The sequence below is a fragment of the Anas acuta genome, chromosome 4 (assembly GCF_963932015.1).
Source record: "Anas acuta chromosome 4, bAnaAcu1.1, whole genome shotgun sequence".
Taxonomy (NCBI): Eukaryota; Metazoa; Chordata; class Aves; order Anseriformes; family Anatidae; genus Anas; species Anas acuta.
The window spans coordinates 23,564,329-23,589,957 of NC_088982.1; the positions used below are offsets into that span (position 1 = coordinate 23,564,329).

The 25,629-nt window shown below is 57.3% G+C and overlaps 3 protein-coding genes and 2 long non-coding RNA genes across 5 annotated transcripts; 4 read left to right on the forward strand and 1 right to left on the reverse strand.

The window, feature by feature from the left end:
* Positions 1–1,602: 1,602 nt before the first annotated feature.
* Positions 1,603–13,121, forward strand: LOC137855309 (maestro heat-like repeat-containing protein family member 2B). The gene is made up of 33 exons (XM_068679346.1): positions 1,603–1,783; positions 2,180–2,249; positions 2,556–2,811; positions 3,146–3,268; positions 3,402–3,567; positions 3,782–3,880; positions 4,219–4,370; positions 4,692–4,835; positions 4,999–5,091; positions 5,385–5,454; positions 5,566–5,679; positions 5,766–5,839; positions 6,091–6,210; positions 6,352–6,459; positions 6,655–6,817; positions 6,933–7,115; positions 7,459–7,511; positions 7,740–7,847; positions 8,141–8,260; positions 8,378–8,500; positions 8,606–8,761; positions 8,856–9,080; positions 9,382–9,461; positions 9,675–9,813; positions 9,933–10,025; positions 10,379–10,576; positions 10,683–10,806; positions 10,990–11,102; positions 11,197–11,349; positions 11,580–11,734; positions 11,907–12,069; positions 12,337–12,524; positions 13,049–13,121. The coding sequence occupies exons 1-33, from the start codon at positions 1,603–1,605 to the stop codon at positions 13,119–13,121; spliced, it is 4,380 nt and encodes a 1,459-aa protein (XP_068535447.1).
* A 115-nt stretch (positions 13,122–13,236) lies between these two features.
* LOC137855310 (protein maestro-like) lies at positions 13,237–14,776 on the forward strand. The gene is made up of 5 exons (XM_068679347.1): positions 13,237–13,377; positions 13,575–13,686; positions 13,880–14,023; positions 14,226–14,408; positions 14,552–14,776. Exons 1-5 carry the CDS (start codon positions 13,259–13,261, stop codon positions 14,774–14,776), a joined length of 783 nt encoding a protein of 260 aa, XP_068535448.1. The 5' UTR covers positions 13,237–13,258.
* A 27-nt stretch (positions 14,777–14,803) lies between these two features.
* On the forward strand, positions 14,804–15,626 carry LOC137855219 (uncharacterized). The gene is made up of 3 exons (XR_011095607.1): positions 14,804–14,963; positions 15,107–15,209; positions 15,523–15,626. It is a non-coding gene; the product is annotated as an uncharacterized lncRNA (long non-coding RNA).
* A 1,047-nt stretch (positions 15,627–16,673) lies between these two features.
* Positions 16,674–18,676, reverse strand: LOC137855700 (toll-like receptor 1). The gene has a single exon (XM_068680114.1). It carries the CDS (start codon positions 18,670–18,672, stop codon positions 16,723–16,725), a length of 1,950 nt encoding a protein of 649 aa, XP_068536215.1. The 5' UTR covers positions 18,673–18,676; the 3' UTR covers positions 16,674–16,722.
* Positions 18,677–24,773: 6,097 nt separating this feature from the next.
* LOC137855702 (uncharacterized) lies at positions 24,774–25,498 on the forward strand. Its single transcript, XR_011095905.1, has 3 exons — positions 24,774–24,897; positions 25,039–25,146; positions 25,342–25,498. It is a non-coding gene; the product is annotated as an uncharacterized lncRNA (long non-coding RNA).
* The last annotated feature ends 131 nt before the right edge of the window (positions 25,499–25,629 follow it).

The window sequence follows — 25,629 nt, forward strand, 5'->3', positions numbered from 1 at the left end:
GGTTTATGGTTCCTTGCCAATGCTCAATATTTATCCATCCGTCTTTGTTCTTATCCTGTAACAACAACAAGAAAAACATATCGTATCATTAAGCGTCTATCCAACAGCCATCAAAGACCACCTTTTTTAAGGTTCATACTTTCTGCCTCTCCCTTTGACTCAGAAAGCAATTATTATAAGCCTATTATCGTTCACGAGAGGAGTTCCTGAACTGTTTACTTAATTTTATTATTTAAATAAGTGTAATAAATTTTATTAAATAATTTTATTATTTAATTAAGACATTCCTTCATTATTTAATTATTATTTGATGGTGTATTTTCATGCTTTATGATAGGATAAGCAGGCAAAAAAAACAGGAACCATATCTCTCTCCTGTTCCACAGCAGTGTTTTGATTGGGTTAAATAGCAGACACGATGAGAACACTGGGTAAGGTGATATTTATTTTTATTTTATTTTTGAATTAAAACAGAGCAGCACCTTCAGTATTGAATGCCAAACACTGGGGTTATTGTCCTAGCAAAGACATAAACCAGTCTCTCTTTATTTCTGTACGACACTGGTCAGAAAGTCCATCTTAGCTGAGGTCTGAATATGGAACTAACTCCAATGGAACTAATCTATTGTTCTGGTTTAGCATACTGTTGTGATATATGGAGTAATAATTCGTGTCAAGAAAATGGTCGATATTAATAAAGAAGGGGGAGATGTGGGAGTGTGGCCATGGGGGTCAGCAAGCCCCAAGGTTGATGGTAACATCAGACTCTTCACGATGAGGCCATCAGGAATGTAAAAGAGCTTAGAGGGAACAAAGAAGGGTGATTCAGGAGATGCCATGCAGTCTCGGGTTCCTTCTTCTCCAGCCGTTAAGGCATGGAAGTTTCTGGGTGTTTGCTGTTGCTGTTATATGCAAAGTTGTTTGACCAATGAAAAGTTGGTTTTGAAAAGGACTGCTGTGGGGAGAAGGGTAGAAGAGGGGAGCCTGTTCTCAGGAGAAAAAAGGCAGCACGATATAATGAAGTTATGGCATCAATAAAGAACTAGAAAGAAGGAATGAAAAGGAACAGGCTAGCAGAACGGAGACCAGGACGAGAACAGGGACATTGATCGCCCCATGAAGATAGCTTCAGCCAAAGTCAGCAAACCGCTCAGAGAAGCTCGCACAGAAAGTCGCTGGAAATGGCACACTGGAGCTGGAGAGAAGCTCAAGCTGAGAGAAGCGGAGCCACGCACACAGCTGCCCCTCGCTGGTAAGCAGCTGCAATTTGTGGGGAATCATACATGTACGTCCTTAGGAACAAAGACTGTCCTGGTAACCTTACAGCTTATTCTCCTTATTGACAATCGGACAGTTTATGAGCCTGAAACATGGGACCAAATTGAGGTCAAGGTGTGGGACTCTGCTACTAAAAACGACAAGGTTGCAGTGGGATTGCTCGGCACCTGGCAAGAAATCTCTGAGGCCTTAAAGAGCCCTGTGGGACCACAGTCAGAAACGTGTGGTTTGCCAGATAGTGAGGGAGCTGCGGGCTCCTTTACTGATCCTTCTGCTATGCCATGGGCCCCTCTGCTGCTATAGCCATCCAAGGCTTTTGCTGCTATGCCCTCTGGTGACCTGGACGTGCCTTTTGACCCAGGCCTATTGGCCTTGAAAAGGAAATGGATACGCTTTTCTTCGATCTGGGAAGAACGACGGGATACAGAAGGCCTGAAGACCGAGTTGCTTGACAACTTAAAGCGAGACATATTGTTCAAAAGGAATGGAAAATGGAGACTTGTATGTAATCAAGAAAAGGAATGGGAAATGGAGACTGTTAAGTCGTGGAACTTCAAGGATTCTTTGTTACCTTTTCTGCTCGCGATTATGTATAGGCGTACTCGATTTTAGTAAGTTATGGAACTTAGAGGATTGTTTGTTACCTTTCCTGATTGTGCGTATGTGTAGGCATACTCGGGTTTAGTATGTAAAGCAACGTGCTGTATATTTAGAAAATTGATGTTTGTGTGTGCGTGTTGGTGGAGCGTAGACTCCCCGCACACCCAGCGCTGTTTACTTTATACCTTTTAGAAATATTTGTTTTATAAATATTACAAAATTCAGATTGAGTTGAGACCTCATTTATAACACTTTGGAGACTCAGGAGTTGGCCTCAGCGATCCTCGTGGCTCCCTTCCAGCTCAGGACATTCTGTGGTTCTATGACCCCAGTGGAGAAGTGGTGAAAGGCGACAACCAGACCAAGATACGGTAGGTTTGCCAGGATGGATTTCGGTGCCGAAGTTTCCTCCTCAAGTCTACTTCAGCCATGAGCTAGGGACAGCCCTCTGTGTGGTAACAGGCCCTGGTGCTGAGGTCACAGTGTATCCCTCCTACATCCCTCTGCCGTGCGTGCCAGCTGTGGCCCAGTTGCTTGTGGGGCCGGTAGGAGGAGGACCCAGAGAGAGCGTTGTGTCTATCTGGGGACATCCTGCTGCGATGGAGAGGCTGAGAGCCCTTAGCGGTGAGGGGCAGCGGGAGGGAGGTTGGGGGCTGAAGCAGGACCCTTCCCAGCAGGCTGCTCGGGGCTGCGTCTCCTGCGGAGATTTCTCTCCCAGCTGGCCAAGATCCTCGTCCCTACCAGCTCCAGCCCCCTGCAGCCAGCAGCACCGATGCCACCTGCTCCGTTCTTTCCTTCCTTCCAGGTGTGGGCTGCTGGCCCAGACGTAGCCGTCGCCAGGGCAGAGGCAGGGTGCCAGGGCCTGTCCCTGAAGCGGCCCCGACCTCTGCCAGTGTTGTGACTTCTCTGCTAGAGCGCCTGCAAGATGAGGAGGTGAGCTGGGGGCTCCCCACCATGATGCAGCGGGGGGAGCAGGGGGAGCCTGTGCCTGGCGGCACCTCTGCCCTCCTGGTTTTGTCGTCCAGAAGCCCCGGCACAGGGAAGTGCCCAGCCTGGAGCTTCTCAAGGAGCAGTCATTTTCCCGGGCCCCATCCCAAGGTCCCCTGGCTGCCCAAGCCCAGAGGCCAGGGGCTTTGTGTCCCTCTTGCAGCTTCCCAGCCCCAGCAGCACATCCCTAGGCTCTGCAGAGCGAGGGGGGGCAGCTGGCGGCGCGCTGGCAAGAGGAGCAAAGCAAGTGCAACTGATCCCTATGGTGCTCTGTCCCCAGGGCGACAGAGCGCAGACTTACTGCGAGCTGGAGACCGTCTTGTGGGAAGATGACAGCTGCCTGCAGTGCGGTGTCGTCAACCGGCTGCTAGCAGAGGTGTCCTGGGACCTGACAGCTGACCAGGTGAGATGGTGCTCTTGGGAGGCGAGGGGAGCAGCCTGCCAGGCATTGGAGGGCAATGCGGAGCACACAGACAGGTTTTGCTGGCCTTGGGGCCCCACAGAGGCTCTTGAGCCAACCTGAGCCTCTGTTTCAGGGCGTGACAGAAGACACGAAGGTGGCTGCCAGTGACGTCCTGGTGGCTCTGGCCCGCTCCCACTTCAGCTTCGTGCTAGCCGAGCTCCTGGCCCAGCTGAATGCCCCAGGGCAGATCTCCAAGGAGTTCGTGCTCATCACTGTGGGCAAACTCCTCACCACCAACGGTACGGTCCAGCACCGCCATCCTCCCTCCCTCCCTCCTTCCCTCCCTCCCCTCCCGCTTTGGGCCAGGCTGGGAGAGCTGGGATAGAAAGGGATCCTTCCCCTCTCCACGCAAGCCGTGCTGAGCTGGGGGGCACCGTGGCTGCAGCGCCTCCTCCCTCGCTGCCAGTGCCGGCTGGGGGCTCTGACCATGGCCACTCTCCGCTCTCTTCGCAGCCCTGCAGTGCATCCCCTTCATGCGCGTGGTGCTGTTGGGGCTGCGCACCGTGGTGGGCCAGTTAGGGAGCGGCCGGATCCTGCGTGCTGCCTGCGGTGGTGAGTGGACCCTGGGGAGGGGCAGGGGCAGGGGCAGGGGCAGGGGCAGGGGCAGGGCAGCCCCTGGCACCTCGCTCTGCTCTCAGAGCGGGCATGGCGGGCCTGAGCCCACGCTGCTGCCATCCCAAAGCGTTGGGGACGCCTGGAAAGGGTGGCTGAAGGTTTCTGTGGGCTGGAGGTGAAGGTGCCCGGGAACTCCTAGGTCCTTTTGCTGCCTTCCTGGGCTTTCCTACCGGGTTCCTGTGCCCTGATGGGCAAAAATGGGGCTTCCAGCAGGCTGGCGGGGGGTGCCGCTCCCTTCCCTGCTCCAGGCTCCTTTTTCTCTTCTCTTGCTGCAGCTCTGGAGCAGTGGGCCAAAGTGGTCAACGTTTACATCTGCACCTGGAAAGGATGCTCCTTGCCTGCTACGGAGAAGGAGCAGCTCTACGAAAACCTTGCCCAGGTGTTCTGCTCTGTGGCAAGCAACTGGCTGGACTGCCAGGAGGAAGAGGTGAGAAGTGCTGCTTTCCCAGCTGGGGACGGCAGCAGGGATGTCCCCTGTGCCTGTGCCTCTGTCTGTGCCCAGCGGGCTGGCTGCAAAAGGCCCCAGACTGGCTCTGTGCCTGGGGCTGGGGGCTCCCTGCGGGGAAGCAGCTGAAGCCCAGGGCATTTGGGCAGGCAGGGCGGGGGGTGAGGGGTGGGGAAAACCTCTCTGCCCTCCAGAGCAAGCCCATCTCCTGCAGGGCAGAAGGGAAAGGGCAAGGGGAAGGCCTCTCTGTGGGCAGGGCAGGCCTTCAGCCTTTGACGCTGGGCCTCCCCGCTTCCTCTCCAGGACAAGCAAGCCGTCATCGGGGCCATGACTCCCTTGATGCGTGTCCTCCTGCACAAGGAGGAGCACCGGGAGCATGTCTGGGAGCAGCTCCTCTGGCTCCTGCAGCAGTACCGGACGGTCCAAGACGCCTCCAGGGTGACCAAGGTGAGGTGTGGCGCAGGGCCTGGCACGGCCGTGGGGTCTGTGCAAGTGGCACGAGGGCTCAGGGGCTGTTTGCACGGGGAGCTCTGTGGCTGTGCACAGTTGCTCCATTTGCAAGTGGCTTGACATGGCTTCGGCCCTTTCTTCCTCTCCCGTTCTCTTGCAGAGCCTCCTTTCTTTCCTGGAGGCCCTGGAGCAAGTTCAGATCCCCGTCCCCAAGGGCAAGTGTCTTGCCATTAACAGCGTCGTGTACAGCGAGGTAAGGGGAGCCTGCACCCACACAGCCACAGCAATTCCCTCTTGGCTGAGTCTCGGGAGGACTCCAGAGCCCCGAGTCTTTGAATGCTGCTCGGCCTTGGCTCCTGGGTGGCTCCTGGGTGCTCCAGACCTGTGCGTGGGTCCCTGGGGACGCTGTGGGGTGGGCTGGGTTTTGGCTGGGGGTCCTCTTGCCACCAGTGCCCAGGGAGATGAGAGCTGGCAGCGCCGTTTCTTTTCGGGCCCTCTCAATGCTGCTGGGACTTTCTCCACCATGTTCCCACCTTGTTCCCACAGCTCACTGCCGACACCAAAGAGCACAGCCAGGACCATAAGGCAGAGCTGAGCCAGTGCATCCTGCTGCAAGGTAAGGAGAGGAGCTGTGGCGATGCCCCGTGGTGTCCCGGCAGCTCTCTCCCAAAGCTCAGCAATGGGGGTAAGCTGCTTGCTAATGCAGGATGGGATTTCCTCCCCACAGCTCGCATCTGCCCAGAGGAGACGATCCTGTTCCTGGAGTCCCAGCTGGGCCACGAGAGGGAGGCCGTGCGCGTGGCAGCCCTGGGTCTGCTCGGTGCTCTGGCACGCTGTGACGGTCAGTACTGCGGGGTCAGGGCTTGGAGGGCTCTCTTCCGCCCTCTGGGCTGTGCCTCCACGCATGCCTCACTGGATCTCTTGCAGAGTCCGCGATGGCAGAGAAGCTGCCCGAGGTGGTGGAGGCTGTCAAGAGTGTGTGCAGGGACCCCAGCATCCCGGTGAGCTGCTTTGGGAAGGGACTGTGCCGTCAGGGTCGGGGTCGGGGTCGGGGTTGGGATGGGAGAGCAACCTTTTCCCTCAGGGCAGAGGCAGAGCCTGGCAAGGCTGGACTAGAAGGGCTCGGACCTAGCCAGCCATTTCCCCGCTCCTTCGTGTTTACCGGAGGGAGGGCTGACGGCCAGAGGTGATGCCGCTGCCGGCATGGGCAGGTCCCCGTGGCCCTGTGCTAAGCACACTTGACCCCTGGCAGGTGAGGAGGGCAGTTCTGCACTTCATCAGGGAGCTGCTCAGTGCCAATGCCCAGAGCTGCTCAGCGTGGGACGTTGTGGGCTACATCTTCAGCGAGTTCAGCCAGAGCTCGAGCAGAAGGGTAAGGCCAGCGTGCAACATCTTCCCTGGGGAGATCTGCTGCCAGGAGGCTGGCATGGGAGCCTGCTGGGGCCACGCCTGAGCCTTCTGGGGCAGGAACTGAGAGCAAGCGGGGCGGGGGGTTCCCAATGGTGTCTTGCAGGCTGCGGGACTCCTGTCTGCCCAGGAAGCCCAGGAAGAAGGAGCTCTCCAAGGGCTGTGCATGGACGTCCTGGGGTCGCTGGACATCTCTGTGAGAGGGATGGCCAAAGTAAGTCCTCCTCTGTCCTGCTGCTGCTGCTCCTCTCCTCTCCTCTCCGTCAGGCCATTTGTTCCTAGCCCCCTTTGCACACCTGAAGGCTCCCCCCCAGCATGCTCGGAAGTGCTCAGGGAGATGCACACCATCCTCCCCATCTCTGAGCTGAGGCAGAAATGCTGACGGGCTGAATTGTCTCATGGCCTACAGCTCCTGTGGCCGAGGCTGCTGATCTATGTGATGCCAGCCAAGTACACGGGCATGCTGATCCCCCTCTCGCGCTGTCTCCGTGCCCTGGCTGAGAGAAATGAGCTGACAGCAGGGCACGAGCATCACGAACTGGATCCCGATGTCCTCAACGCCCTGTTGCAAGGTAGGAGTAGCAACTCCCCCAATGCTGACCTCTGGGTCTGCGCCCTGCAGGGACGGCAGCGTGGCAGGGCACGGTGTGGCTCGGCATCTCACCCAGCATTTCTTTCTCCCCGTAGACACGACGCTGACTCCGCACAACTTGCTGGCTCGCTTGCTGGTGGTGGCGGGGTCTCCTTTTGCGGGCAGTGACCTCCAAGCTGCTGCCTTGCTGGTGCTGCAGAGCCTCCACAGCAGGATCCACGGAGCTGTGGGGGCCACGTGGAACAGCGAGATTCCCCTGCTGCTGCAGTACCTCCAAGGTAAAGTGCTGCTGGGGAGGGGAAAGGGGAGGGAGGGCATGGCAAGTCAGCTTCCCAGCATGGCTAAGGGGAATCCCCGCCTGGTGCCCAGTGCTTCTTCTGCTGCCGTTTCGTTTCCCTGCCGGGGAGCCAGCACTGAAGCTGGGGGGAGCGGTCCCACAGCCATCCATTCGTCCCGGCCCTGGTGGCACCTCCATGGCCCTGCTGGGGCGGTGCTTGTGGGGAGGGACGGACGGCTGCCTCTGGAGCGGGTGCAGCCACCAGCTTCCCTGGGCCAGGCCAGCTTTGCAGCAGCTCTTCTGTTGTGGCTTGGTCCCAAGCAAGGTTTTTGTCTTCTTTCTAGGAGGAAAGGGGAACATCCCAGACGCTGCCGAGTGGGAGCGCCGTCTGCTTCAGGTACTGCAGCCCTGGGAGGCGTAGCATATAGATAGAGGTGGCATTCCCCAGCTGGCAGGGGTGTTTCCCAGGCACCCCACTCCTCCTCCTAGAGGAGTCTCTCCCTTCTCCCACGGGCCACAGCTCTCGTGGAAGGCCACTCTGGCGTGGCCGTGTGCCTTGGCACTGCCTCTTCCTGCTTGTCAAAGGCCAAGAAGCATTCGCTTCCTCTCCTGTTCTCTCCTGCAGTTCCTGAGGGCATCCCTGGAAACCATCGGGGACGACGCCTGGATCAAGCGCCTGAGCTGTGCGCTGAGCCAGCGGCTGGACAGCTCTCCCAGCAGCTCTGGGGAGAAGGTCGGTTCCCTGCCCGGCTCTCCCCTGGCAGCGCAGCCACGGGGCCCCCGCCCACGTGCGGGGCTGGGGCTGGGGCTGCAGGCGCTGCTCTGCCCACGAGGGCTGTCTGCGCTGCTTCCCCGGCCCTTGCCCCCCGCGGCCTTTCCCTCCTCTCGTGCTGAGCGGGGCTGGCGAAAGCCCATCCCTGCGTCCGGGCTCGGCTGCTCCCCGTGCGCTGGCGCCTGTCCTGCTCTGGCCCCGTTGCAGCACGCCAGGCTGGTGCTGCATCTCGGGCTCGGCTTCTTCCCTTGCAGGCTTTCCTGTACAAGGCTCTTGGGACGACGCTGGGAGCTTGTCAGGAACTCCCACACGTCCAAGAGAACCTGCTGCACCATCTGACGAGAGCACAACCTGAGGAGCCATCTGAGGCCCAGGTGAGCTTCCCTGCTCTGTCCCTGGGCCCTGCTCCAGGCCTTTTCCAGCTCCTCATCGCTGCCCGCCACTGTGAACGGCTGGGCCTGTGCCAACTGTCCCTCGCTCTTTTGTTGCAGGGAATCATTGCTCTCGTCTGCCAAGCCGCCGACAGCCACTTCCGCCTGGCCTTGGAGACACTGACAACATTTGCTGCCACCTCGAGCAGTGTCCGGGGCCTTAGGGTTTCCAGAGGCAGGAAGGTGAGGTGTTTGGGGTTTCCCTCCCTGGCTGTCTTCCACCTGCTCTTCGTCGTGGGCTGTGGGGGGCCATGGGGCGGACGTCTCACAGCATCTCTTGCAACGCAGACGACCCAGGCCAGCAGGAGAGCTGAGGCCACTTGCAGGGCTGTCATGCTCGCCCACAGCAGCATGGCACTGCGTGCCTCCAAGGAACAACTGCTCGCCCACGTGGAGGCAGACATCGCAGGCAACATCCTGCTGCTCTCCATCTCCAGCAGCCAGGTGAGAGCTCGGGGCGTGCAGGGGCACGGCTGCACCTGAGCTGGGCCGTCTCTTTCTCAGGGTCCCCCGAGGAATGGTTTGTCCCAGCAGGAAGATCCAAGGCCTTCCCCTAGATTTCCCCCGTGGGCTCATGTTCCTCTCGCAGCCCGTGGCCCTTCCTCCAGTTCCAAGGGTTTTCTTCTCTCTTGGGCCCCAGAACTTGCAGACCAATCTTGCCCTGGCGCAGAGCATCCTTGAGGTCGGCTGTGCCATCCACGCTGCGGGGAACTTGGGCAGCTTCCATCCTGTCCTGAAGCACAAGCTGCTGCTGATCCTGCAGGTGAGTGCCCAGAGCCAGGGCTGTCTTGCAGGGGAGTTTGGGGCCATGCCAGGAGGCAGGAAGGTCTCCCTCAGCCGCGTGGGAGCTCCTGGAGCCGTGTCCCCAGCTGGTGGGGGGGGCCCTTGGGTGCTGGCAGGCAGTGGCCATGGCTGGGCAGCCGCTGGGGAGCTGCTCCATCCTGCAGCGCCCCTGTGGGAGCTGCGGGAGCGCTGCAGCCAGTGTCTGGCAGGAGTGCCCGTCCCCAGGCAGGTTGCGAGAGCTCTCCTGTGCCCAAGGCCCACTTGGCGACTTTCTCTTGCAGAACTTGATGAAGACGACGCTCTGGGACTTCCCGGCAGCGTCCCTGCACCTCAAGGTGATTCTGGCCCTGGAGCAGTGGAGGTAAGAGCGAGGAGCTGCGGGGGCTGTGAGGCGGGATGACGTTCCTCCTGTCGGGGAGCTCCCAAAGAGCAGCACTCCCTGCCACAGCCTAGGCTGCTTGCATTTGGGGCTGTCGATGAGGACAAGCCCAGATGCCATGCGACCCTCTCTGGAGAGCGCTAGGAACTCCTCTTTTTTATTGTTTTCCCTCGTCTTCCTTTTTCCCCTTGCCAGCAAGCTGGAGATCTCGTTCAGCAGCAAGGAAATTTGCAGCCTGCTGTCTGACTGCTGCCGGGCCATCCTGCCACTTCCTTCAGCGGCTGAGCAGACTGGGGAGATCAGGAACGCAGAGCAGGCAGTGCTGCAGCTCCAGGTAACTTGCTGTCCCTTCCCTGCCCACCTCTCGCTCAGGACAAGCTGCCCTCCCCAGCACAAGCTGTGTGCTGGCAGCAGCCGTGATCCTGCATCTGCGTCCCTCTCCCCCGCTTTCAGTCTCTGCACATGGCCACGAAGGCTCTGGGCCGGCTCATGGCAGTCCTGCTCAAGGCAAAGCCAAGCCCTGTCGACTTGGTAGACATCGCCGAGGTGAGTATCCATGGGGTGCTGGGGCAAGCGTCCCTCCTGTCACCAGTGGGGACCCTGTGAGTTCTGGAGCCTCTGGGGAATTAGCAGAGGAGCAGGAACCTCCTGCTGCCATGCCAGGTGACTGTGAGCTCGGGGAGGCCAAGAAGTGGGCCCTTCAGGGGGGAAAGCCAAGAGGCAGCCCCTGGCTGGCTGCAGCAGGGAGCTGGCTGCAGGGAAAAGCTCCTGGGTGGGAGCAGGTGCGTCTGAAGAGAGTGGGGCAGTGCCGCAGGGAAAGTGCCAGGAAGGGAGGGAAATGGAGAGGGATGGCGGGAAGGGAAAGATGCCCCTTGGCAGACAGAGCTGCTCTGCCCCAGGTGCTGTGGTTCTGGCTCTCCTCGGACGATCCGTGGGTGTGCAAGAAAGCCCTGCAGGTCTGCGCCCAGCTGCTGGAGGACTGCAGAGATGGAGTGGCTTTTCAGGTGAGGAAGGATGCCCAGCGTGTGCCCCCAGCTGCAAGGGGGCCTGGCAGGGCAGCTCTGCCCAGCTGTGCACGGGCTGTGGGGTCCCCCAGCGCCCAGCCCCCCTCTGCCCAGTCCTGGCCTGAGCAGGGCGCGGCTGGGAGACGCAAGGGAGTGCTGGGGCCACCTCCAGCCCTTGTTCTTCCTCTCGCCCCTGCAGACCAGAGGTGCCTACCTGCCGTTTGGCGCCTTGGCGGGATTGCTGGGGCCTCTGACCTGTGAGCCCACGAGCAGCTCCCGCCAGCTGGCCGCTGCCTGCCTCAGCTCCCTTCTCCACATCCAAGGTGAGTGTGAGTAGAGCAGGCGCCTGCCGGCCCTCTGCCCCGCCTGGCCCTAGCGGGAACCTGGCAAGGGCCATCCCGCTGCAGCGAGTTCAAGACTGACTCCCCTGGCCTTCAGCAAAGGCTGGGAAGGGAAGTTCAGTTGCCCTAAGTGGGACTCCCCTTTTCTCCCCGTGCTCGTTGCAGCCAAGGCCACGAACAGGGTGCTGGAGACAGACGACCCTGCGAGCTTGTGTGAGGGGCTGAGTGCTCGCAGCGACGCCTCTCAGCAGCTCCAGACCTCCATCCGCATCGCAGAGGTAAGGAGTGCCCTCAAGCTTGCCTTATGTTCTGAAGAGCTGGAGCGGAGCCGTGACGGGCTCTCGATCTCTCCTGGTTCTTGCATCTTTCCAGGTCGTTTGCAAAAACGTCCCCAAAGAACAGGCCGCAGACTTCATGAATGCCATCCTGGGGCCCTTCCGGCATTCCAGAGGAAGCCGCGTGCGTGCTGCAGGCAACTGGATGCTCACCTTTCTGGAAACGTGTGGCAAGGACATTGGTCCAGACGTAAGAGACATTTTGCCATGCCTTGGACTTTTTTGCTTTGGCTGTCGCACCACACATCTTGCCGTTTGTGTGCTAAAGAAGCTCTCGGTGCAGAGTCAGGGCTCGGGCAGGGTGCTAGGGGTGAAATTTCGCCTTCGAGCGTGAAAGCGTGGCAAGGGAGCAGGCGTGGCTCATGGGCTGAACGTCCATGTTCCCGTGCCAAGACGTTCTTTCTCCCCTGCTTCTTTCAGGTGCGAGGAATCGTCTCCGCCCTGCACACCTGCACAGAGTCCATGCTGGAGCCCTCGTTCGTGTACTTTGTGCACCGTGCGGTGCTGATCCTGGCCCGCCATCACCGGGAGGTCACGATAAACGTCATCCTTGAGAAGTTTGTGCCTCTGGACAGGTACATGCGCTCCTCCCTTTCCTGCTGGGCTCAGAGAGCCGTAGCTTGCCTCCCCTCCCCTAGGGCGATCCAAGGGGAGCAGCAGCTCCTTCTCCTCCAGCCAAATGTCGGAGGTGTGCTTGTAGCACTGGTAACAGAGCATACAGGCTCATGGTTGCACATCTCTTGGCAGAAACACACTGGAGCTGTGGAGGACTCTGGGGAGAGACAGCATTGGCCTCGGTGTGCTGAAGCGCTTAGCGAGGAAGCTGAAGAAAGTGGGAGACGACAGCTCCCAGCCCAGCTCGCCCAGTCGCAGGCTGCACGCCCACCAGCCTTCTCCGGAGTCCTTGACTGTACGTTCGGTGGCAGAGGCTTTGTGCCTGCTCCCCCACTCCCAGTCCGAGGGCAAGGCGTTGGGTGCCCTTTGCAAGCGTCTCTGCTGCAGTGTCTCAGCGGTAGCAGTTCGGGACGGCCGGGACAGCCGCTGCTCCCAGGCTGCAAGGCTGTCCCGGAGACGGGGCGTGCAGGCAGTAGAAGTGCCCCAGGCAGCCAGCGGGCCGGGGCTGGTGGCAAAGCTCTTGTTTAACGGGTGCTTGTCGGGTGCTCTCATTTCCCTGCAGGTCACCCGTGCCATCTCCGAAATGGTGTCCGTGCAGTCCAAGGAGGGGGTCCAGAGCTTGCTTCCCTCCCTCCTCCCTGGGCTCCTGCTGCAGCTCAGCAAGGCACTGGGGGAAGAGATGCTGTCTGCGCCCCTCAGCCCCTGGAGAGGGCACGCTGAGGATCAGCGGCAAGAGGACAACGTGTGCAGGTCAGGAGCAGGAGGGGCAGGGCAAGGGGTCTTGAATTGCCTAGCCAAGCATGCTTGGTTGTTTCCTGTCCTGCTTCCTAGGCGGGAGGCCACTTGAGGCTGCAGATTTGCTTTTTTCCTCCCATCCCTGTTTGTTTGGGGCTTTCTTTTCTCTGTTTTTCTCTCTGTCATTCTTGCACGATGGCTTGTGCAAAGTTGGTTTTCACTGTGGTAGAGATGTCTGTGTGCTGAGGGTCTTCCTGGGCGGTGACTCCCAGGGAGCACAAGCACAGCTGCCACATCCTCGCAGGGTTTGTGGCCCAGCTCTGGCCACGGGCAGCTGTGCTTTCCTGCCGTGGAGGCTCTGCCGGTGTAATTCCCGGCCTGTCAGGGTGCACCAAGCATTGCACTCAGGCGGTGCTGCCTCCCTGGGGAGGTTCGAGTGCTCACATCAGTCCCCCCACAACACAACACAACACAACACAACAGGGCACCTTGCCAGGGCTTAAATAGACAGTTGCTTTTTTGGCCGGCTTTTGCCACAGACCTGGTGGCTACAGAGCGTTGCCTCTGCGCTTCTTTGCCTCTCTCTCCGTCGCTGGAGCTTGGGATGAGTGAAGAAGCGGCTCGTAAAGCTGCTGAGCATTCTTGCTCTGCTAAGTTCCTGTAAGTTCTGTAAGATCCCTGCGGAACACTGCTCTGATCTGAGACTTCTCTGGCTCTTGCTCTTTCCCAGGCCTTTCTGCAAAACTCTCATGGCAGTGCTGAGCAAATGCGCTGAGAAGAGCTGGCTGACGCCGTTCTGGAGGCAGAAAATGTCGGCGCTGCTGGAGAGCCCCCGCACTTATGCCGAGGGCATGTGCCTCCTGACGAGGTGAGAGCCCCAGGGCAGCATCTCGCCTTCCTCTCGGTGGCTGCGCCCAGGGGAACGGCTGCCGGGGCCCTTTCCTGCGTGCTCGGGGAGCTCTGTGCAGGGCAGAGCAGCGCCTGTGCTGGAGGAGGGCAAGTCCGCGGTGGCAGCCTGCAGCCTTCCCACTTGACCGGGCGTTGCCCCTTGTGCTCTTTGTGCAGTGTCCTGCTCCGTGCCCAGCTCATCTCCCGGGAGCTGATTGAGATCTTCTCCCAGTGGCTGCGCTACCCATCAGCAAACCTGCAGCTGACGGCCATGGCTTTCTTTGCTGAGGTGAGGCAGTAGGAGGGCAGGGGGGCTCCCCAGGACTTTTCTGAAAGACATTGCTGCTTGGGCTGCCTCTTGCTGTGGGGAGAGATGAGAAGCAAGCGTCCCCATCGAGACTCCTTTGTGCGAAGCCTGCTTGTGTGCTGTGCCTGGGCTGAGGTTGTGTCCTGACTCTCGTGGCTGTGTTGCTCTGTTGCAGCTGATGAAGGAGCCGCCTCTTGAGAAGAGGAACGTCCTGAAGACTCTGCGTGTCTTGGCTGAGAAAGCACAGCACCGAAGCAGCACCATAAGGCAGCTGGCAGCGAGAGCTCTGGGCAACGCAGCCGGCAGCATGCCCGTGGAGGTGAGACGGATTTCCCTGCGCTCTGACTGCAGGGATATTCCCCTCCCTAGCAAGACCCCGGGGGAGAGCTGCTTCAAGGGCCTGGACAGAGCGGCAAAGGCAAAAGCAGGGCTCCTTTCCCTGATGCCAGCAGGGCTGCCGAGGGCAAATTGGGTGCCAAACGTCAGAGTAAAAAAGTCTGTGCACGTCTTTGGCTTTGCAGGTGCGGAAGCACGGGAGACAAGTTGTCCAGGTGCTGCAACAGAGCCTGGCGGACACTGCCTGTCCCGAGGTGGTTGCAGAAAGCATGCTGGCGCTAGCTGAGCTCGTGAGGGTGCTGCAGGCGGTGAACTTGGGATCGGCCTTTGAAGACATTGCCAGGGCCACCAAGATGTTCTTCGAGTCTGTGAGTGAAGCCAGCTCTTGCTGCCGCTGCTCTGAGAAGCGTGGGGTGGGCAGGGGCCTGCATGCGCCGCCTGGATGGCCTCTGCTGGCTGAGTGCCGGCTTCGGCCTCGTTACCCAGCTGACAAACGGCTTTCTGCTTGCAGGAAGAAGAGTACCTTCGCTACTCGGCCTTGCGCCTCTATTCAGTCCTGGCTTCCTCAGCCTCGAGCAAGCGGTCGTTCTTTGCCGGAGAAGTGGCGGAAACATGGGTCAGCCTTTTCCTGCACCTCCGGGATCCCGACTCTGCAGTTGCCAGCGTAAGTGCCCTTGGAGCTTGCTCCCAAAGCCCCAGAAAGCTGCGTGGCCACGGCCCAGGCGTGGCTGGCTGAGCTCCCTGGGCAGGTCCCACACACGCTGCTGGAGGAGGAATGACGGCACAACTCTCTTTTTCAGATGTGCAAGATCACCTTCAGTCTCTGTGCTCCATTTATGGGGCTGAGGCGGCCACAGGACATCATCTCTCTCTGCGAGAGGCTGGGTGCACAAGAGCTGCAGGATGCGCTCTGCAGTTACCTGGTAAGGAAGCTGTGCTCCAGCGAGACGTCAGGGCCCTGTGGCCCTGCCCTGCCTCTCCCCTTCCCCCTGCCCCAGCTGGCTGAGGGGCAACAGAAGGCATCTTTTTGGACCCCATGAACTTGTGCCTTCCTGTCTTGCCCTAGGCCAGAAACGCCCCCCCCATGTTGGAGAGGCTCCGTGCCGTAGCCAGGAGAGGCTGCCTAGAGAACGGGCAGAGGCTGCACCCATCGACCTTCGAAATCCTTGGTGAGAGCCCGCACTGGAACTTCCCACTCCCTTTCCTGACCAGAGAGCTGTAGGGGCCTCTGCTTTCTCTTTCCTCTTTCCTCTGGGCCCTGCCTTTGCAGAACAGGGCACACACCGTGCTGTGTCCCATGGCTGAAGATGGGGTAGACAGGGATGCAGGGCTTTGCCTTGCAACCTGCCTCCGAGTTCCTTCAAAAGCTTGAGCAACCATCAAGGAGTGATCTGGAGATCAGGGATCCAGCTACCATCAGGAGTGATCAGGGGGCACAGCTGCCTGGGCTGGCTGCTCACAGCTCTGTCTGTCTTGTTGCAGCTTTCCAGGGCCCGAGCAGCACTGAGGACACCCGAGCGTGGAGAAGGCAGACAAGGCCCTAGGTGACCATGGCACCCTGTGGGCAATAAAACTCTGTACATGTACGTGGTCTCAGCGCTCGCTGTGTCCTTGGGGAAATCCAACTCCACGTGGCCTCCCCTCTGCGGACAAAGGGTCTTTTTCGTAGGGCCAGGGGGGCACGTTGGGGCCTGTGGGGAAAAGCCTGGCAGGATGCACAAATGGGTTCTGAAGGAGCTGGTGGACCTAACCGTGAGGCCTCCCAGGGTTATCCATCAAATGTCACCGTGATCAGGAGAGGCTGCTGAGAAACTGCTTGCCACTCCTGTTCCCAACGTGTCCATTTCATGAGAAGCGCAGAGAACGTATACTACTGTAACCTGGAGCTTAACTTTTTCCCCCAGGTTTCACTAAAGAGCCCTTTGCACCCTTTGCACATTCCAGGAACTCATCTTGGGCATCTTTGGAAAACTGTTCTCCAAAGCAGTTCTCAACATGCACTTCTGGGATGGTTTTACTCGGGTGGGCAGCTGAGCTCCACCACAACCACTCTCTCACTCCCCCTCCTCAAAGAGGAACAGGGAGAAAAGAGGATGCAAAGGGCTTGAGGGTTGAGATAAGGATGGGGAGATTGCTCAACAATGATCTTGACAGGCCAAACAGAGTAGGGAGACAGTCACATTCATTGCCTATTCCTAACAAGCTAGAGAAGCGAGAAACAAAGGAAAGAAACCCAAAAGGCCATCCACCCTCTTCCACCTCCTCCCCCCAGGCGGCAGTCTCACGCAATTTTCTTTCTTGCAACCTAATTTTAACAGAGTCCTATGACCAGCAGGTCTAAGCCTTATGATTAATGTAGTTATCTGAAGTCACCAGCAATTCAGTCCCTCTTCTACAGGACTATACCAAATGCTCCAGATTTTATTCCACTGAGAAATAGTTACTACAATATTTCAAGTACAGTTTCAAAAAACACGTTCAGTTTATATCTTGGTGTCAATCTCAAGTGACTTCCAGTAAACTGGGCTAAATTTTTCCTCTAGTAAGGCAGCATAGACAATTCTGTAGGAATAGTATTCTATAACACAAAGTGAAATATATTGACAACAAATAGAAATCATAAAGTATTTATTGTTTCATTAAAAAAAAATAAAAGAAGAATTAACTGCATTAGAAAGGTTCTTAATCCCTTTCTCCACACCTTTGCCCCTCAGCCACTGGCAGGTTAATGTTAATAGCTGCCCTCAGGTTAGCCCAGAAAAGGGCACGCTTGCTCCTCTCCTTTGGCCACTCCAGGTACGTTCTCTTTGCCATGAGAGCCTTCAGCTTGTGGTACCTCGCAGGGATAATATACGGAGGGATAGGCTCCAGCAAAATCAGGATCAAGCTGTTGCAGTTCTCACTGAACAACTTGTGATGGGCAAAGTAGAGCTCGTAGTGACACCACTCGCTCTGCACAAAGTTGGGAGACAACACAAAGATTGACTTGTAGCTCTTGTCTATGCAGTTAATGATATTCTCCACAATGCTCTTGCCGGGAACAAAGTTTCTCTCGTGCTGGCACAGCTGGACGCTGCCCTCCCCCTTCTCCAGGTTCGGGATCAGCTCGGTCTTCACCCACACGGAATCGCGCTCGCTGTAGGAAATGAAGGCGTGGAACTGCAGGACGGTTTCCCGCTCCTCGGGGCACTCGTGCCAAGCTCTGCGCTTCGTCTGCGTCCACTGCCACAGCATGCGCACGTACCACGGCACGTCCAGGTAGATGCACAGAAAGGCCACCACCCCCACCAGCACCAGCGTCAGCAGCAGAGCCGTCACAAGCAACAGGGTCATGTTGCAAGCGAGCTCTGTCAAGTGGAAGTCCTTCAGCTGCGTTCCCTTCAGGTCCTCGGGGTACTCGCACACGTATGCCTCCGGCCAGCCGGACAGCTTCCCCCCAGACTGCCTCTCCAGACGCACGAAGGCCTGCAGTTCACAGGAGCACTTGAACGGGTTGTGCCCGGCTTCCAGCTCCCGCACCCTCTGGCAGCTCTCAAAGAAGTCGGCGGAAGGGGTGAGGATCGAGTTCATCTCCATATTCAGGATCTCCAGGGCCGAGAAGCCACCGCACCCCGGCAGGTCGGCCAGCCTGTTCGACGCCAGGTTCAGCTCTTTCAAAGACTTCAGCTCAGCAATCCCCTGGGGGACGCTGCTGATCTGGTTGTTGTGTAGGTCCAGTTTGTTGACATTGACCGGCAAGCACCCGAACACGGACTCTGCCAGCTGGTTTGAGGACAGGTCCAGCTCCTTCAGAGACTCAGTCCATTGGCAGTGCTCCTCGGCTCCATCGGTACGCAGCAAGTTGCTGCTCATGTCCAGATAGCTCAGTGATTTCGTGTACCTGGTCATGGAGCTCACCTTGGAAAGGCTCTCAAATTTATTCTTCTGTAAGATAAATATCTCCAGTTGAATTAATGTATCACGGTTCTGAAAAAGCAGATCGGTTAAATCATTGTTTATAAAATTTAGGTATCTAAAGGGACTGTTAGATGAAGGACATAGCATATGTATCATCTCGGATCCTGCTACTGTCAAGGCTTCAATGTTCATGTCTGCAAGTATCCGGTACAGGTCATCCTGTGAAAAGTACAGATCTGTGACTAAAATGTTCTTCAGTGCCAGTGCTTTCATGGAAGTACCCGAATACCTGAAGTTATATTTTTCAATGTTCGACAATTGCGTAAAATTGTTGATATTGAAATATTCAATGGATGATTGCCATATAGTCTGAAGAAGTTCAAGAAAAATATTCCAGTCCACTGACACATTCGTCAGTGTCAGATTCTGTAGCCTGGAGCCTTTTCCGAAATCAGACAACAAAGTTATTAATTTTTTTACATTGCTATTAGTGATTTGTGACAATGACAGGCTTTCTGTAGTGTTTTCTATTACAACCCAATTGTAATCAGCTTTGGACCGCTGATGATGTTTATGCAACAGTGGAAGGCTCATGATGTTTCTCTCAGAACCACCTTCTGGAAAATTATTAGAAACAGGTGTAAAGAGTTCATCTTCCACAGACAGGCTGATATTGTTCCAAAAAGTTAAAACAAAGAGACACTCATAAACAAATAAGTTCTGGAGATCTCTCATTTTCTTTGCCGTACTGGTTTATGGTTCCTTGCCAATGCTCAATATTTATCCATCCGTCTTTGTTCTTATCCTGTAACAACAACAAGAAAAACATATCGTATCATTAAGCGTCTATCCAACAGCCATCAAAGACCAACTTTGTTAAGGTTCATACTTTCTGCCTCTCCCTTTGACTTGGAAAGCAATTATTATAAGCCTATTATCGTTCACGAGAGGAGTTCCTGAATTGTTTACTTAATTTTATTATTTAAATAAGTGTAATAAACGTTATTAAATAATTTTATTATTTAATTAAGACATTCCTTCATTATTTAATTATTATTTGATGGTGTATTTTCATGCTTTATGATAGGATAAGCAGGCAAAAAAAACAGGAACCATATCTCTCTCCTGTTCCACAGCAGTGTTTTGATTGGGTTAAATAGCGGACACGATGAGAACACTGGGTAAGGTGATATTTATTTTTATTTTATTTTTGAGTTAAAACAGAACAGCACCTTCAGTATTGAATGCCAAACACTGGGGTTATTGCCCTAGCAAAGACATAAACCAGTCTCTCTTTATTTCTGTACGACACTGGTCAGAAAGTCCATCTTAGCTGAGGTCTGAATATGGAACTAACTCCAATGGAACTAATCTATTGTTCTGGTTTAGCATACTGTTGTGATATATGGAGTAATAATTCGTGTCAAGAAAATGGTCGATATTAATAAAGAAGGGGGAGATGTGGGAGTGTGGCCATGGGGGTCAGCAAGCCCCAAGGTTGATGGTAACATCAGACTCTTCACGATGAGGCCATCAGGAATGTAAAAGAGCTTAGAGGGAACAAAGAAGGGTGATTCAGGAGATGCCATGCAGTCTCGGGTTCCTTCTTCTCCAGCCGTTAAGGCATGGAAGTTTCTGGGTGTTTGCTGTTGCTGTTATATGCAAAGTTGTTTGACCAATGAAAAGTTGGTTTTGAAAAGGACTGCTGTGGGGAGAAGGGTAGAAGAGGGGAGCCTGTTCTCAGGAGAAAAAAGGCAGCACGATATAATGAAGTTATGGCATCAATAAAGAACTAGAAAGAAGGAATGAAAAGGAACAGGCTAGCAGAACGGAGACCAGGACGAGAACAGGGACATTGATCGCCCCATGAAGATAGCTTCAGCCAAAGTCAGCAAACCGCTCAGAGAAGCTCGCACAGAAAGTCGCTGGAAATGGCACACTGGAGCTGGAGAGAAGCTCAAGCTGAGAGAAGCGGAGCCACGCACACAGCTGCCCCTCGCTGGTAAGCAGCTGCAATTTGTGGGGAATCATACATGTACGTCCTTAGGAACAAAGACTGTCCTGGTAACCTTACAGCTTATTCTCCTTATTGACAATCGGACAGTTTATGAGCCTGAAACATGGGACCAAATTGAGGTCAAGGTGTGGGACTCTGCTACTAAAAACGACAAGGTTGCAGTGGGATTGCTCGGCACCTGGCAAGAAATCTCTGAGGCCTTAAAGAGCCCTGTGGGACCACAGTCAGAAACGTGTGGTTTGCCAGATAGTGAGGGAGCTGCGGGCTCCTTTACTGATCCTTCTGCTATGCCATGGGCCCCTCTGCTGCTATAGCCATCCAAGGCTTTTGCTGCTATGCCCTCTGGTGACCTGGACGTGCCTTTTGACCCAGGCCTATTGGCCTTGAAAAGGAAATGGATACGCTTTTCTTCGATCTGGGAAGAACGACGGGATACAGAAGGCCTGAAGACCGAGTTGCTTGACAACTTAAAGCGAGACATATTGTTCAAAAGGAATGGAAAATGGAGACTTGTATGTAATCAAGAAAAGGAATGGGAAATGGAGACTGTTAAGTCGTGGAACTTCAAGGATTCTTTGTTACCTTTTCTGCTCGCGATTATGTATAGGCGTACTCGATTTTAGTAAGTTATGGAACTTAGAGGATTGTTTGTTACCTTTCCTGATTGTGCGTATGTGTAGGCATACTCGGGTTTAGTATGTAAAGCAACGTGCTGTATATTTAGAAAATTGATGTTTGTGTGTGCGTGTTGGTGGAGCGTAGACTCCCCGCACACCCAGCGCTGTTTACTTTATACCTTTTAGAAATATTTGTTTTATAAATATTACAAAATTCAGATTGAGTTGAGACCTCATTTATAACACTTTGGAGACTCAGGAGTTGGCCTCAGCGATCCTCGTGGCTCCCTTCCAGCTCAGGACATTCTGTGGTTCTATGACCCCAGTGGAGAAGTGGTGAAAGGCGACAACCAGACCAAGATACGGTAGGTTTGCCAGGATGGATTTCGGTGCCGAAGTTTCCTCCTCAAGTCTACTTCAGCCATGAGCTAGGGACAGCCCTCTGTGTGGTAACAGGCCCTGGTGCTGAGGTCACAGTGTATCCCTCCTACATCCCTCTGCCGTGCGTGCCAGCTGTGGCCCAGTTGCTTGTGGGGCCGGTAGGAGGAGGACCCAGAGAGAGCGTTGTGTCTATCTGGGGACATCCTGCTGCGATGGAGAGGCTGAGAGCCCTTAGCGGTGAGGGGCAGCGGGAGGGAGGTTGGGGGCTGAAGCAGGACCCTTCCCAGCAGGCTGCTCGGGGCTGCGTCTCCTGCGGAGATTTCTCTCCCAGCTGGCCAAGATCCTCGTCCCTACCAGCTCCAGCCCCCTGCAGCCAGCAGCACCGATGCCACCTGCTCCGTTCTTTCCTTCCTTCCAGGTGTGGGCTGCTGGCCCAGACGTAGCCGTCGCCAGGGCAGAGGCAGGGTGCCAGGGCCTGTCCCTGAAGCGGCCCCGACCTCTGCCAGTGTTGTGACTTCTCTGCTAGAGCGCCTGCAAGACGAGGAGGTGAGCTGGGGGCTCCCCACCATGATGCAGCGGGGGGAGCAGGGGGAGCCTGTGCCTGGCGGCACCTCTGCCCTCCTGGTTTTGTCGTCCAGAAGCCCCGGCACAGGGAAGTGCCCAGCCTGGAGCTTCTCAAGGAGCAGTCATTTTCCCGGGCCCCATCCCAAGGTCCCCTGGCTGCCCAAGCCCAGAGGCCAGGGGCTTTGTGTCCCTCTTGCAGCTTCCCAGCCCCAGCAGCACATCCCTAGGCTCTGCAGAGCGAGGGGGGGCAGCTGGCGGCGCGCTGGCAAGAGGAGCAAAGCAAGTGCAACTGATCCCTATGGTGCTCTGTCCCCAGGGCGACAGAGCGCAGACTTACTGCGAGCTGGAGACCGTCTTGTGGGAAGATGACAGCTGCCTGCAGTGCGGTGTCGTCAACCGGCTGCTAGCAGAGGTGTCCTGGGACCTGACAGCTGACCAGGTGAGATGGTGCTCTTGGGAGGCGAGGGGAGCAGCCTGCCAGGCATTGGAGGGCAATGCGGAGCACACAGACAGGTTTTGCTGGCCTTGGGGCCCCACAGAGGCTCTTGAGCCAACCTGAGCCTCTGTTTCAGGGCGTGACAGAAGACACGAAGGTGGCTGCCAGTGACGTCCTGGTGGCTCTGGCCCGCTCCCACTTCAGCTTCGTGCTAGCCGAGCTCCTGGCCCAGCTGAATGCCCCAGGGCAGATCTCCAAGGAGTTCGTGCTCATCACTGTGGGCAAACTCCTCACCACCAACGGTACGGTCCAGCACCGCCATCCTCCCTCCCTCCCTCCTTCCCTCCCTCCCCTCCCGCTTTGGGCCAGGCTGGGAGAGCTGGGATAGAAAGGGATCCTTCCCCTCTCCACGCAAGCCGTGCTGAGCTGGGGGGCACCGTGGCTGCAGCGCCTCCTCCCTCGCTGCCAGTGCCGGCTGGGGGCTCTGACCATGGCCACTCTCCGCTCTCTTCGCAGCCCTGCAGTGCATCCCCTTCATGCGCGTGGTGCTGTTGGGGCTGCGCACCGTGGTGGGCCAGTTAGGGAGCGGCCGGATCCTGCGTGCTGCCTGCGGTGGTGAGTGGACCCTGGGGAGGGGCAGGGGCAGGGGCAGGGGCAGGGGCAGGGGCAGGGCAGCCCCTGGCACCTCGCTCTGCTCTCAGAGCGGGCATGGCGGGCCTGAGCCCACGCTGCTGCCATCCCAAAGCGTTGGGGACGCCTGGAAAGGGTGGCTGAAGGTTTCTGTGGGCTGGAGGTGAAGGTGCCCGGGAACTCCTAGGTCCTTTTGCTGCCTTCCTGGGCTTTCCTACCGGGTTCCTGTGCCCTGATGGGCAAAAATGGGGCTTCCAGCAGGCTGGCGGGGGGTGCCGCTCCCTTCCCTGCTCCAGGCTCCTTTTTCTCTTCTCTTGCTGCAGCTCTGGAGCAGTGGGCCAAAGTGGTCAACGTTTACATCTGCACCTGGAAAGGATGCTCCTTGCCTGCTACGGAGAAGGAGCAGCTCTACGAAAACCTTGCCCAGGTGTTCTGCTCTGTGGCAAGCAACTGGCTGGACTGCCAGGAGGAAGAGGTGAGAAGTGCTGCTTTCCCAGCTGGGGACGGCAGCAGGGATGTCCCCTGTGCCTGTGCCTCTGTCTGTGCCCAGCGGGCTGGCTGCAAAAGGCCCCAGACTGGCTCTGTGCCTGGGGCTGGGGGCTCCCTGCGGGGAAGCAGCTGAAGCCCAGGGCATTTGGGCAGGCAGGGCGGGGGGTGAGGGGTGGGGAAAACCTCTCTGCCCTCCAGAGCAAGCCCATCTCCTGCAGGGCAGAAGGGAAAGGGCAAGGGGAAGGCCTCTCTGTGGGCAGGGCAGGCCTTCAGCCTTTGACGCTGGGCCTCCCCGCTTCCTCTCCAGGACAAGCAAGCCGTCATCGGGGCCATGACTCCCTTGATGCGTGTCCTCCTGCACAAGGAGGAGCACCGGGAGCATGTCTGGGAGCAGCTCCTCTGGCTCCTGCAGCAGTACCGGACGGTCCAAGACGCCTCCAGGGTGACCAAGGTGAGGTGTGGCGCAGGGCCTGGCACGGCCGTGGGGTCTGTGCAAGTGGCACGAGGGCTCAGGGGCTGTTTGCACGGGGAGCTCTGTGGCTGTGCACAGTTGCTCCATTTGCAAGTGGCTTGACATGGCTTCGGCCCTTTCTTCCTCTCCCGTTCTCTTGCAGAGCCTCCTTTCTTTCCTGGAGGCCCTGGAGCAAGTTCAGATCCCCGTCCCCAAGGGCAAGTGTCTTGCCATTAACAGCGTCGTGTACAGCGAGGTAAGGGGAGCCTGCACCCACACAGCCACAGCAATTCCCTCTTGGCTGAGTCTCGGGAGGACTCCAGAGCCCCGAGTCTTTGAATGCTGCTCGGCCTTGGCTCCTGGGTGGCTCCTGGGTGCTCCAGACCTGTGCGTGGGTCCCTGGGGACGCTGTGGGGTGGGCTGGGTTTTGGCTGGGGGTCCTCTTGCCACCAGTGCCCAGGGAGATGAGAGCTGGCAGCGCCGTTTCTTTTCGGGCCCTCTCAATGCTGCTGGGACTTTCTCCACCATGTTCCCACCTTGTTCCCACAGCTCACTGCCGACACCAAAGAGCACAGCCAGGACCATAAGGCAGAGCTGAGCCAGTGCATCCTGCTGCAAGGTAAGGAGAGGAGCTGTGGCGATGCCCCGTGGTGTCCCGGCAGCTCTCTCCCAAAGCTCAGCAATGGGGGTAAGCTGCTTGCTAATGCAGGATGGGATTTCCTCCCCACAGCTCGCATCTGCCCAGAGGAGACGATCCTGTTCCTGGAGTCCCAGCTGGGCCACGAGAGGGAGGCCGTGCGCGTGGCAGCCCTGGGTCTGCTCGGTGCTCTGGCACGCTGTGACGGTCAGTACTGCGGGGTCAGGGCTTGGAGGGCTCTCTTCCGCCCTCTGGGCTGTGCCTCCACGCATGCCTCACTGGATCTCTTGCAGAGTCCGCGATGGCAGAGAAGCTGCCCGAGGTGGTGGAGGCTGTCAAGAGTGTGTGCAGGGACCCCAGCATCCCGGTGAGCTGCTTTGGGAAGGGACTGTGCCGTCAGGGTCGGGGTCGGGGTCGGGGTTGGGATGGGAGAGCAACCTTTTCCCTCAGGGCAGAGGCAGAGCCTGGCAAGGCTGGACTAGAAGGGCTCGGACCTAGCCAGCCATTTCCCCGCTCCTTCGTGTTTACCGGAGGGAGGGCTGACGGCCAGAGGTGATGCCGCTGCCGGCATGGGCAGGTCCCCGTGGCCCTGTGCTAAGCACACTTGACCCCTGGCAGGTGAGGAGGGCAGTTCTGCACTTCATCAGGGAGCTGCTCAGTGCCAATGCCCAGAGCTGCTCAGCGTGGGACGTTGTGGGCTACATCTTCAGCGAGTTCAGCCAGAGCTCGAGCAGAAGGGTAAGGCCAGCGTGCAACATCTTCCCTGGGGAGATCTGCTGCCAGGAGGCTGGCATGGGAGCCTGCTGGGGCCACGCCTGAGCCTTCTGGGGCAGGAACTGAGAGCAAGCGGGGCGGGGGGTTCCCAATGGTGTCTTGCAGGCTGCGGGACTCCTGTCTGCCCAGGAAGCCCAGGAAGAAGGAGCTCTCCAAGGGCTGTGCATGGACGTCCTGGGGTCGCTGGACATCTCTGTGAGAGGGATGGCCAAAGTAAGTCCTCCTCTGTCCTGCTGCTGCTGCTCCTCTCCTCTCCTCTCCGTCAGGCCATTTGTTCCTAGCCCCCTTTGCACACCTGAAGGCTCCCCCCCAGCATGCTCGGAAGTGCTCAGGGAGATGCACACCATCCTCCCCATCTCTGAGCTGAGGCAGAAATGCTGACGGGCTGAATTGTCTCATGGCCTACAGCTCCTGTGGCCGAGGCTGCTGATCTATGTGATGCCAGCCAAGTACACGGGCATGCTGATCCCCCTCTCGCGCTGTCTCCGTGCCCTGGCTGAGAGAAATGAGCTGACAGCAGGGCACGAGCATCACGAACTGGATCCCGATGTCCTCAACGCCCTGTTGCAAGGTAGGAGTAGCAACTCCCCCAATGCTGACCTCTGGGTCTGCGCCCTGCAGGGACGGCAGCGTGGCAGGGCACGGTGTGGCTCGGCATCTCACCCAGCATTTCTTTCTCCCCGTAGACACGACGCT